Here is a 12,669-nt window from a genome sequence, read left to right on the forward strand (position 1 = left end):
CTCGCTATGCCTGTGTGTCTTTGAGAAATAACTTAGCTTCTCAATGACTCAATTTCATCATCTGCAGAAGAACAGCTGTATCTATTTCTCCATGCTATTGTGTTTATCTATTAATAAATAAATATAAGCCATTAGCCTGATCCCTAACATATATCATACATTTGAGAAGCATGCTTGCATGCTTGTGTTATTGTTATGATTGGATTTGTCCTATTTGTATATACTCCAGCCACACTCTACCATCAGCTCCCCCATTCATTCCCTTATTAAGTCCCTATCATTCCAGGCATTGGAATTGGGGCAACAAAGGTTTCTCTAAAATGGGGGTACTTCAGTTTCTCTAAAGCACTCAAGTTCTGATTCTGAGATTGCATATATATTCTAGAATTCTAAGTTCTTTCCATTCCACAGATCTGTAAACTGATTAGATTGATGATTAATTTTTTTATTTTATTATTATTATTATTACTAGAAAGGCAGAGTTGGGGAAAAGAGAGAGAAAGAGAGAGAGAGAGAGAGAGAGAGAATCTCCCATCTGCTGGTTCACTCCCCAAATGGCCACAATGGCCAGGCCTGGGCCAGGCTGAAGCCAGGAGTCACGTGCTTCCTCTGGTTTCCCATGTGAGTGCAGTGGCCTAAGCACTTGGACTATCTAATGCTGCTTTCCCAGGCACATCAGCAGGGAGCTGGACTGGGGTACACCCAGGTCTCCAACTGGCACCCATATAGGATGTTGGTGTTGCAGGCAGTGGCTTTTCCCACACACCACAACACCAGCCCTAGTTTTTAAAACTGAAGGCTAACCAGCCGATTAGTTACATTAAATAATGAAAAGATATCAAGAGTCTTCCATACTTTGTACCCTATGGTACTTTGATAAAGTTTACAAATTTCCTTGGAAACTTAAATCCTTGTCCTCTAAGAATCTACAGTCCATCTGGAAGTGACTATTTCAAATAGTAAATATGGTGAGAACCATTTCAAACAGTATATCAAAAAGAGCAAAACAGAGCCAGAATCATGGCACAGTGGGTTAAGCCACTGCTGTGATGCAGACCCTGTATTGGAGTGCTGGTTTGAGTTCTGGCTGCTCTGCTTCCTATCCAGCACCCTATTAATGTGCCTGGGAAGCACAGCCCAAGTCCTTGGGCCCCTGCACCCATGTGGGAGACCTGGATGAAGTGCCTGGCTCCTGGCTCTGGCACAGTGCAGCCATTAGGGGAGTGAAGCAGCAAATGGAAGATCTCTCTCTCTCTCTCCTTCTTTCTCTCTGTCACTCTGCCTTTCAAATGAATACATAAATAAATCTTAAAAAGAATAGAATTATATACTGTAGACTTAGGAATTAACTCAGTTTTCTACTTGGCTGTCAGCTTTGGGGAAAGGGCTGAAGGCAGCCACAGGACCTAGCCAAGATAGCATGTTGCCCAAGTTTCACATCTCCTAGAATTGGCAGCTGTGGGTTTCCACATGGTTCAACCAGCCTGCTCAGAAAATCCACAAATGCAAATCTTAAACAGTAGAAGCACAGCAAGCAGCCCCACGCTGTGTTTAGATCTGTCCAGCCAGGAGTAAAATGCCCGCAACAGGTTTCAACCAAAGTAATGGGCTGATGAAGAGTTCGGCCTAGAAGACTTGAGGGTAACCAATGTCCATGAGAAAATTAGGTGTCATTGCATCATTGTACAAGTCCACAGAATCCCTGGAGGCCCACGTGCAGGACCTAAAACGGCGCAGCTCCCAGTGGCCTAGCGGAGACACAGTACTGCAGAAGAACTCAAAAAGATGACAGAGTCAGCGGCGTCACAGAGAGAGAACTTGAAAGCACTTCTCAGTCTTCTTGTGACCCACACCAGTGTGTGGATCTTCAGTATCCAAATTAAAAAAAGCCAAAGATGCCAAGAACGGAACATGAAAAAGAAAGGGGAAAAAACCTGTTGTGTAGCCTCACCAAAGAGGACTTATAATTACACGTGTGGAGAGATGCTCCGTCACTGTGATAGGGAAAAGCAAATGAAAACCCAAGAAGACTCAACTGCACACCTGCTAGAGCAGACAAAATAAAAAAGCATGGCAGTGCCAGACGGTGAGGGTGCGGAACAGCCAGAACTCTCCTGCCTGGCAGCTGATGGGAATGTGCTGGAATGGCACAACTGCTTTGGAAAACAGTTTGGCAGTTTCTTAAAAAGTTAAATGTACATGTAACCATATTCCATTCCTAGCTAAAACAAAGCACATTTCCACCCAAAGATGTAGACACAGATGTTCCCAGCAGCTCTGTATGTAAGAGCCACTTGCTGGAAGCGACCCAAATGTCCATCAGCAGATGAGTGGATAAGCAATTTGTGTTATATATCCAAAAAATGGAATATTGCATAGGAATTAAAAGGAAGGAATATACACTACAGCTTAGGTGCACTTAAAAATACTTATACCTAGTGAAAGAAGCCAGAGCCAGAAAAGTTTATATTACATGATCCTCTTTATAGAAAATTCTAGAAAATTCAAACTGAATACGAGAAGATTCAAGCTAGTTATAGTGACCATTTGTTGCCTGGAGGTAAGCGTGGAGTGGGGAGGAACAGGAGGGAGGAATTAAAATGTGGATATCACAGCACAGAGTGGATATTGTGGCTGTAACAGCACGTTAACACAACCAGAATTGTCCGTAGTGGCTCCTTGCTGCTGCTCCGCAGTTTGGGGCTCCATTCTCATTTTGCGTCTGGTGTCCCCCATAGGATCCTTCCTCCCTTAGGTCACTTGGCTTCTCTGAACTTCAGTAGTCCCACCTGGAATAGGGAACCAGCATTATCTGTCTGGGTTTTTTCAAGAACTTTGAGACAAACAGTCTCATTTTTGAAGATTGGTTCACAGGATTGGCATCCCAAGAAAAAATTTTTAAAGGATTGGTTGAAATTTTTCTTGGGGCAAGCAGCAAAGATCGACTCTGACTCACTCAAGTACAAAAGAAAGATTAGAAGATGCTGGAATATCTCCGACTCTGAGAAGGAGCTTTGACAATCACGCCTCCAGCTGTGCAAGTTCCAGGACAGCTCCAGGGTGGCTGACCTGCCATCACCGCGACCAGAGCCTGCAGTGGCTCCCAGTCCATGTCTGTCAGTCTGGAATGTGGCTGGCCCAGCCCAGGTCTGCTCGCCGGCCCTGCAGCAGTTGGATATGTCTAGAGGCAGAGGCGTGTAGTAATGATCTCACTCTGGACCTCCCTTCCTATGTGTTTTCCCAGAGAGAAATGGTGACTGCTGTGATGTCGGCAGCCACCCCAAGACGTTCCTACGACATGTATATTCTACAGACAGGAAATCAGTCCTCGCTTCTCAGTTCTTGCAGCGGCTAGCATAACTGTAAGCAAATAATAAGCCAGGAGCTTCTTCCAGGTCTCCCACGTGGGTGCAGGGGCCCGAGGACTTGGGCCATTGTCACTCCCCGTCTTCGTGGAGGAACGACACAGGACCCTGCGCTGTTCTTTCGTCTGCTCGGCCCTCCCCGGGTTTGCTGCTGGTTCTTTCCGAGTTGGCTACCGTCCCTTCCACCTCCGTGGAAGGGCGGTTCCCCCTGCCACTTTCCCCACTTCCGCGGGGGAGCGGCACACCGCCGGCTGGCTCTCTCGGAGGCTGCTCAGATGTTCCTCAGGTGTTCCCGGTGCATGTTGTCTCTCTCCTCCTTTATAGTCCTCTTCCACCAATCCCAACTCTGCTACCCACACGCCGAGTACGCTGCTCTTCTCCAATCAGGAGCAGGTCCTACAGTTTATTGGTTGAACTGGAGGCAGCTGTGTAGAAGCTGTTACTCCCTTCTCAGCGCCTTATCGTGGGAGAGCAGATGCATAGAATAAGTCTTAATTCCAGTAACAGTCTAGTCCGAGTTGCTCCCCACAGGCCATCTTCCACTGCTTTCCCAGGCCATAGCAGAGAGCTGGATGGGAAGTGGAGCAGCCAGAATGCGAACCAGCACCCATATGGGATGCCGGCACTGCAGGCAGCAGCTTTACCTGCTACGCCACAGTGCCGGCCCCTGAACTTAATTTTAAACACTAGAATGCTAGGAGTGGCTGTGACTTAGGTGGCGAGGTCCTTGCCATAACTTGATATGGGTGGATAGAGTTCAGGGATGTCTGTTAAGACTGAAGACAGAGTCTCATGCTTTGTCCCTCCCAGATTGTAAAACCGTAACAATTAATGAGCTCTTTGAGGAAATAAGTAAAGGAAGAAGAGCAGCAGGTCACCAGCAAGGCCTGAGTCAGACCAGAGTTGGAGAATGAGGAGAGAAGAACTCAGAAAGAGCACGAGAGGGTTCCCAGGAATATTTTATTGAGAACTTCCTGCCTCCTAGGCCCTGTGCTAAGTTCCTAGTGAGGTCTTTTTTGGTGTCAGGGGAGAAGCCTGGGCCAGGAAGGAAATGAATCTTGAAAATCAAATCTTCCACGTACTGGAGAGAAGGTTCTCTCTGTCCACAGTCTGTTCCTTTATATGTGCTTCCATCACCCCCCTTAAGTAGCTCTCTCTGTTACCCTGTCCAAAGGGACCTGAGCTCCCCATTCTTCTGCTTTCTCCTCTTAGAAGACTAGCCGTGGGGCTGGTGCTATGGCATAGTGAGTGAAACCCCCACCTGCAGTGCCGGCATCCCATATGGGTGGCCTGTTCGAGTCCCAGCTGCTCCACTTCCAGTCTAGCTCTCTGCTATGGCCTGGGAGAGCAGAAGAAGATGGCCAAATTCTTGGGGCCCTGCACCCACATGGGAGATCTGGCGGAAGCATCTGGCCCCTGGCTTTGGATTGGCCCAGCTCTGGCCTTTGTGGTCATTTGGGGAGTGAATCAGTGGATGGAAGACCTCTCTCTCTCTGCCTCTGCCTGTCTGTGATTCCACGTTATCCTAAAAGAAAGGCGACTGGCCACACTGAGCTGGAAGCCTGCTGTGGTTTGACCAGGAGCCGGCTCCCCAGCTCGTGCAGGTGTTTAGTCCCCAAAGTCACAGTGAGTGGCGCCAGCAGAGCAGAGGCGTCATCCAAGTCTGGTGTTCAGGAGGTGGGCCTGGTGGGAGACCCAGAGGACACTGGAGGCATACCCTTGGGAGGCAGTTCTCCCGAGAAGGCTGCTTGCATCAGTGCAGGCTGGGCCCAGCCGTTCTCTCGCTGCGTCCGTTCCGCCACCCACCACCTCATTAGACCAGTGGGGCTGCCGGACCTCCAGAACCGTCGGCCGAGATGAGCTCCTTCTTCCTTAAGTAGCTTCTTTCAGGCATTTGTTACAGTGATGGAAAGCTGATGAATACAGAGCTCTTTGTCCCAACTCCTGATTCCAGAGAGAGAGCGGATCTAAGTGATGTTGGTCTATTCTTGGACAGATGAACTGGAGCCAGTGAGACAGGATGACTGACTTAGCAGAAATGTGGCTGTGAGACGCTCATTCCTACCGGCTGAGGGCAGTTCCCAGAGAGCCTGGGCAGACAGTGAGGGTCTCCTACAGGAGTTTACCCTTGCTTCTCACATCAGCTCCCCTGGATATTCTCATTTCCTCTCCAGATAAGGAAACTTGGGCACAGGGAGGCTGAATAGCACTCGGGGCCACACAGTGCATGGTGGTGCCAGCGCCCAGGCTGAGGCGCTGCCTTGCTCCCATGTCCCCGTTTCTCCCTGTTGCTGCCAATCCTCCTGCACAGCAAGGCAGCCTGCCCTCTGCCAACTTGTAAACCGGAAACTTACCCCTTTCCCAAGACAAGGCACTCAGAGTCATGTTGGGCATGCCAGCAGAGGTGACTGGTTTAGTATAAAGAGGAGTTAAAATGCCGCAACTAGAGGTAATCTCTAAGAGTCAAAAGAATGAGTGACAGACACTTGTGACTGTTGAGGGATCCTAGGTTTTATGAAGCAGCTCCGTGAGTACTCACAGTCTCCCCACGAAGGTAAGTCGTACCATTACCATTTTCCCAGAGGAGGAAGCTCAGGCACAGGCAGGGTAGGTGACTGCGTCAGCTCCAACAGTGAGAGGCAGAGGTGAAACCAGCTGCCAGCAGGCGACCCTCGTCTCTAAGTGCTTCTGGCCCAGGAAGCTGGGTGGGTCTCCCCTCTCTCAAGCTCTTTCCCTCTCTGCAGGTACTGGTGCAAGAGGAGTCCCTGCACTCTCTGTTCAGCCCCGTGCGCCAGGAGATCTTTGTCCTCATTGCTGGCCTCAGGTGACACACGTACACACACCCATCCCGCTTCCTCATTCCAAGCCAGTGCCAAAGCTGACTGATAGCGTTCCATATATTGTTTAAAGATTGATTGATTGATTTGAAAGTTAGAGAGAGAGAGGGAGAAAGAGAGAGGTCTTCCATCTGCTGATTCACTCCCCAGATGGCTACAACGGCTGTGGCTTGGGCCAGGCCAAAGTCAGGAACCAGGAGCTTCAACCAAGTCTCCCATGTGAGCAGCAGGCGCCCAAGCTTTTGGGCCATCATCAGCTGCCTTCCCAGACACTTTAGCAGAGAGCTAGGTTGGGAGTGGAGCAGCCGGGATTTGAACCGGCAGTCACATGGGATTCTGGCATCGTAGGCAGTAGCTTAACCCGCTGTGCCATGCCAGTCCCGTATACCATATTTTTAACTTTTGAAAATGATTTAGGTAGGGAAGGGGAAGCCAAATCCATTGTTTTTGTATAAGGATTTGATTTCAGTATGCTACCATCCGTATCTGAAAAACCTTAGCAGCACCTTTTTGGAGTTCACTTTTGTCCCAGGTATAGTGTACAGTGCAGAGTTACTCCCATGTATGCTGCGTGGGAGGAGAGTTCCAAGGTCTCAGGAGTTTGCAAGGGCTCCCTGCTGTTTGCCTCTCTCGGGAGATTGTTCCTCAGTGACTCGGCCGAGGAGGCCTGTGGTTAAAAAGTGTCTGACTCGGCTCCGTCCTCTTCCCTCCTGAATTCAGCTGCAGGAGGCTGAGCTGCAGGAGGTGGCCTCTGAGCTTGCTGTGAGAGAAAGATCAATCTGGGCAGACTGACAAGCTGTGCCTTATCTCCTCCCTCCCAGTCCAGTCCACCCCTCCCTTTTCAAGTCCTTTGGTCCCTGCTTGTCCATGTCAAATCAAACCTGCCATTCCTGAACTGTCTTAGCTACCAAGATGTCCATCTGCTGTGTGGGTCTGAAGACCAAGCTGACTTGTTCAGTCTGATCACCAGAAGTCTCATCACTCTGCCCTCCACGAGGACTCTTCTCCAGCTGAAGGAAGTCATGCCAAGTAGGCCCTACAGCTTAGAGGTAACTCACGCTCTGCTTGAGTAACTGCCCAGCCACAGGGCCAGCTGATCTTGGCCTTTTGAAGATGTCTTTGTAAAACTGCTCGATTAATAGATTTGGGGACAGAGGGTTCTCACCCATTGGGATATTCCCTAAATGCCCACAATTTCTGTGGGGCAAGGCTAAAGCCAGGAGCTGGGAATTTAACTTGGGTCTCCCATATGGGTGGCAGGGACCCAACGACTCGAGCCACCATCTGCTGCCTCCCTGTATCTGCATTCTCAGGATGCTGGAGTCTGGAGCCCACACTGGGCCTCAAACTCTGGCACTCTGATGTGGGACCTAGGCGCCTTAACTGTAATTTTAAGCACTAGGCTAAATACATGGGCTTGAACGGGCATTTGATATTTTGAAACTAGAAACAATTTAAACTAAGTCCAGTGAGTAAAGTAGGTGATTAAATTAGATAATAGCGTGCACACACACACCCCTTCATTTGTCTTCTTTCCATCCTTCTTGTGTTTAACACATATTTGTTGCAGGGTCACCGTGTGCTAAGCACTGCCATAGGCGGTGTGAATACAGCAGTACACGTTCTCACACGTGGCACTCACATTCTAGCACAGAGGCAAAGCATTGATAATATGTTGGCTGATAAGTGTCTGCTTTAATGAAAAAAAAAAATAAAGCAGAGACAGAGGAGGATAAGGGGTATTGTGGTTGGCAGGTGCAGGGGCGTTTTACGCGGGGCGACTGGGGAGCCACCTGCTCGGGTGAAGAGACGAGGCACGGGGCCGTGTGGAGGAGCAGCTCTCAGCCAGAGAGAAGAGCAGGTGCCAAGACGCCGATTGTCTCCCTCGGCTTGTAAATTTGTGGTGAAGCAGTTACCAAAGAGGACTTTATTCCCCCCTGTTTCAAGATCTCAGAAAGAGTCAGAAGTCGACTTTAAAATATCTTGATAGTCAGTTACCTGTGGTCCCAGCTGTGCCGAGGCATCCGTGTGAGATGAAGGTTTATTCTGTTCCACCTCCTGCCACAACTGGGCTGCTTTTCCCCTGGACCTGGCCCTTTGAGTAGGGTCTCGGGATGAAGAAAGGAGCCTTGAAAGCGGGGCCTGGGAGCCCGGCTGTGGGGAAGCCCCGCCGACTCTGTCCCGGCTCAGTCTCTCTACAGGCAGACCTTCCAGGCCTTCTCGGAGATGCTCCAGAGTCTGGTGGTGAAAGACCCACATTTGGAAAATCTCGATGCCATTTTTAAGGTAAACAAGATACCAGGGGAGAAGGGGGAACCATTCCTCCTATCAGCTGGTGAAAGGTGGGGGAGAAAACGCGGAAGGATTCTGTCTCAGGCAGCAGTGTAATAGTTAGGAGTATCAGCAATCGGCTTTACGTCGGACTTGAGTTCACATTCAAACTCTGCCCTTAGTCAGGTGTGAGTCCTTCCGCAAGGAGCTTGTTCTCTCCGAGTCTGATGTCCTCACTTGTACGTGAAGATAATAATTCCTTTGAGTGTCAAGTCAGTGGCCTTCACTAAATGGTTGCTATCCTTAGTCCTTAAATTACAATTCCCTGCTGGCATAGAAGGCTTCGGCATTGAACCAAGAGCAGTGAGCTTGATGAACTAGCAAACAGGCAGCCTCCTATCAGGTGGGACTCAGAGCGCACACAGCCACCTGTACCCACCTCCCCACCTGCAGCTCTGCCAGTGCCTTTCTCTCGCTAGGGATTGATTCACTGCAGTGTGTTACCGCACTGCAGGCTTCCTGCTTGCCTGCCCTTTTCCTTAAGATACACAGAGAATCCAGAAAGGGATGACCCTCTAAGCTACCACGAGTCATTTGCACCCAAGTACAGATGCAGTTATCCTTGTTGCCCTGGCCTTATTGTTCTCTCCCAGCTCTCCTTTGTGTCCTGGCCAGATTCGATTTCGCCGATTTATCTGGGTGTACTCCGTACTTTCCCACCCCTGCAGCTCGGCTCAAGCCACACCTTCTACCTGAAACGCCGCCTGCCATCCCCGCAGCAACGCACAGGTGCTGCCTGCTCTGTGAAGCTGCCCCAGATGTTCAGGTGGATGCAATTCTGCACCCACAGAGTTCTTGAGTGGTGCCTTGGGAGTTTTCTTCCTTCCCAAAGCAGATTGGAAAGGGCCTGAGTACAATACAAAGTAGAATAATTAATTGAAGAGATTGGGAGGAAGGGAAAGTAAGCGTAGAGAAGGAGCTCCTGTAGAAGCGAGGCCTTGCTGCCCCGCTTGTCCCACCACTTCCGTTTCTAACCCAAACTGCTTTATCATCGAGGACAGCACTTCCGGATACAGGAGTCACGTGGACCCTGTCTCCCCACGTTTTCCTGCAGGCAGGGACAGGTGTTAGCCCAAATCCTCCTGGTAAACCATTTGGCCTGCTTTTTCTGTAGCACATGGACCCCTGGCTACAGTCGGTCGTAGACCACGAACGGGAGCGGGCCACGGCCAGCATGGCTCAAGTGCTCAAGTGCTTGTCCAGACACCTCAGCCTCAAGGTGAGCAGCCAAGGAAGACCGCCCCAAGGCCCCTGCCCTGCCTGCTGCCCCTCTTAGTCATGACTCCCCAGACCGGGTTAGGTGCCTCCCCATGCTCCTTAATGAGGGCTAATTGCATATCTGCGCCTCTCCTAGAGTGGGAGCAGCTGGCGCCCAGCCACTGTTTATTAACCTCGGCATCCCCTTTCCTCAGCACGGGAGCTGGGACTTCATAACAGTAAATGTTTCCCGATGAGTGAGTAGAGGGATCAATTCGGAGCACACCGGAGGGCCCGCAACGGCCCTGTCTCTGTGCAGCACTGGGTTTGAAAAAGTGAGGCCTGGAAAGGAAACTTGAGTGAATCAGCTCAGCTATCCGCGGCTTCCCAGGGAGAGTGGTGCGGCGACGCCTTTGCAAATCCCGGCCCTTCTCTCTGTCATTCTCCCACTGCTCAGCCGTCCCGAATCTCCTCCCAAAACTTCTGAAAAGAATTCCCTGAAACTAAGACCCTCCTTCCCGGACCCGTCCCCTTTCTCCCACGCAAGCCCCTCCTGCTTCCCTGAGCTGATCTGCTGGCGCCTGGCCCCCTGCTCTCCGGCCTGTTTGCAGTCTGCGTGCCCAGCGGGGCCTGGGGCTTGGGAGAGAAGTGGGTGGGGTAGCACAGCCAGGTCCTTAAGTCAGAACCCTCCTGAGAGAATTGGTTTTGGCGCAGAGGCGCTGGAAGCCGTGTTTCAGAGGTTACGCCCCACCACCTTTCTCACTTCTCACACTGAAAATGCGCGAGAGCTCCCTGCTGCTCAGCGGACGCGGTCCTCGCGCTGTGCTGCTGCGTTCTGTGCAGTGAATGGAGGCTCTCTGACTCCCCTGTTCTGAGAACAGCAAGGCGCGGTTCCGCTCTCTGCGTGCCTCAGCCTCTAACAAAGCGCTCAGTGAGGTCGTCCTGTGTACACCCTCCCCCCCTCAACCCCGCTGCCTGAGCTCTTCCCTAGCCTTGCCCTTCCCAGAGAGAGGTGCTAATGTTGGGGTGCTTAGCCGGAATGCCCTTGGCATCTGGTGAGCATCCATCATGTGAAGAACTTTCTACAGTGCAGCCTTCGGATTTTCCTGAGGAAGGTCCATTAGCATTTTGTAAGTCAACTCTATAGAGGTATAGGTATGAACAATTAAATCCACCCCATTTAAGTGTACAGTTCAGTGAGTTGGACAAGTGTGTATTCTCTAGGTCCCTGAATTTTTTCATATTCTCATAGGAACCTAAGGAAGAAAAAAGAGAATGTTAAAGAAGCACTTAGTGATAAGAATGGGAACACAGTTCTGCAGTGGCCTTTTTGTCTGAAAAAATATTACGCTGGCCAGAGTTGTGGTGCCTCAGGCCAAGGCGCTGCCTGCAATGCTGGCATCCCATGTCAGAGCATCTGTTCAAGTTCCAGCTGCCCCACTTGTGATCCAGCTCCCTGCTGATGCCCCTGGGAAGGAAGCACGAGTGCCTGCACCCACGTGAGAGACCTTGATGGAGCTCCTGGCTCCTGGCTCTGGCCTGCCCCTGCCCCAGCTGTTGTGGCCATTTGGGGAGTGACCAGCAGATGGAAGATCTGTGTTTCCCTCTGACTCTCCCTCTCTCTATGTCCCTTTGCCTTTCAAATAAACAAATGAATCTTTTAAAATATATTATGAAAACAAAGCCGGCGCCGTGGCTCAATAGGCTAATCCTCCACCTTGCGGCGCCGGCACACCGGGTTCTAGTCCCGGTTGGGGCGCCGGATTCTGTCCCGGTTGCCCCTCTTCCAGGCCAGCTCTCTGCTGTGGCCAGGGAGTGCAGTGGAGGATGGCCCAGGTGCTTGGGCCCTGCACCCCATGGGAGACCAGGAAAAGCACCTGGCTCCTGGCTCCTGCCAGGATCAGCGCGGTGCGTCGGCTGCAGCGGCGGCCATTGGAGGGTGAACCAGCGGCAAAGGAAGACCTTTCTCTCTCTGTCTCTCTCTCTCACTGTCCACTCTGCCTGTCAAAAAAAAAATATATATATATATATTATGAAAACAGATATGCTTATTATCAGCAATTGTAAAGATATTTTTAGGAAGCAAAAAGAAAGAGCAGCAGGTAAAGCCGCTGTGTGCAGCGCTGGCATCGAGTGTGGCCGCCAGTTTGTGTCCCAGCTATTCCACTTCCATTTCAGCTCCCTGCAAATGGCCTGGGAAAAGCAGTGGAGGACGACCCGAGTGCTCCTGCACACATGTGGGAGACCCTGAAGAAACTCCTGGTTTCTGGCTCTTAGCTTTGGCCTATCCCAGCCCTGACCATTGCAGCCATCTAGGGAATGAACCAGCAGTTGTAAGATCTTTCTGTCCCTATCTTTCCCTTTCTCTCTCTAACTCTGACTTTCAAATAAGTAAATAAATATTTTAGAAAAAAAAGAAAAAGAAAAGGAAGAGAAATTACTAGCTTCTTGTTGTCTTTCAGGTATATGCCCCTTTAACATTCTCATTTGTTCTGTCCCAGTGGTTTTGTGCATTATTATTGCGGGTGATCCCCCTTCTATTCCATCCAATTTGTTCTCTACTTATAGCCAGAGTTATCTTTTTTCTTTTACTTTACACCAGGCTGCCATTGTGGCTCCCTGGGTTAAGATGCTGCTTGCAATGCTGGTATTCCGTATGAGCACTGGAAGTCCTAGCTGCCCCACTTCAATCTTGCTCTGTGCTAATTCTCCTGGGAAAGCAGAGGAAGATGATCCAAGGCGCCTCACTTTGACCTGGCCAGCTCTAGCTGTTGTGGCCTTTTGGGAAATAAGCCAGAGGAGATCTCTCTCTCTCTCTCTCTCTCTCTCTCTCTCTGTAGTTCTGCCTTTCAAATAATTTTTTTTAGCTTATTCACTTAAGAGAGAGCTCCCATCCACTGCTTCACTCCCCAGATGCTCACAATGACTAGGGCTGGGCC

General features: G+C 50.4%; 1 protein-coding gene across 15 annotated transcripts in view; it reads left to right on the top strand.

Annotated features, from left to right (window-relative positions):
• Positions 1-12,669, top strand: part of MROH8 (maestro heat like repeat family member 8) — a 57,289-nt gene that overhangs the window by 15,733 nt on the left and 28,887 nt on the right. For 13 of the 15 annotated variants that reach the window (XR_011379917.1, XR_011379919.1, XR_011379918.1 and 10 more), the window contains 4 exons: positions 6,110-6,189; positions 7,107-7,251; positions 8,393-8,488; positions 9,648-9,752. The exons of 1 other annotated variant lie outside the window; for it this stretch is intronic. Coding sequence is in view for 8 of the 14 variants with exons in the window: in XM_070051866.1 (XP_069907967.1) it covers positions 6,110-6,189; positions 7,107-7,251; positions 8,393-8,488; positions 9,648-9,752 (426 nt within the window). In the remaining 6 variants the exon portion in view is untranslated. The remainder of the gene's footprint in view (positions 1-6,109; positions 6,190-7,106; positions 7,252-8,392; positions 8,489-9,647; positions 9,753-12,669) is intronic. One more of the 15 variants, XM_070051863.1, reaches the window with a different exon arrangement.

Source organism: Oryctolagus cuniculus, chromosome 11, assembly GCF_964237555.1.
Source record: "Oryctolagus cuniculus chromosome 11, mOryCun1.1, whole genome shotgun sequence".
NCBI classification, from domain to species: domain Eukaryota; kingdom Metazoa; phylum Chordata; class Mammalia; order Lagomorpha; family Leporidae; genus Oryctolagus; species Oryctolagus cuniculus.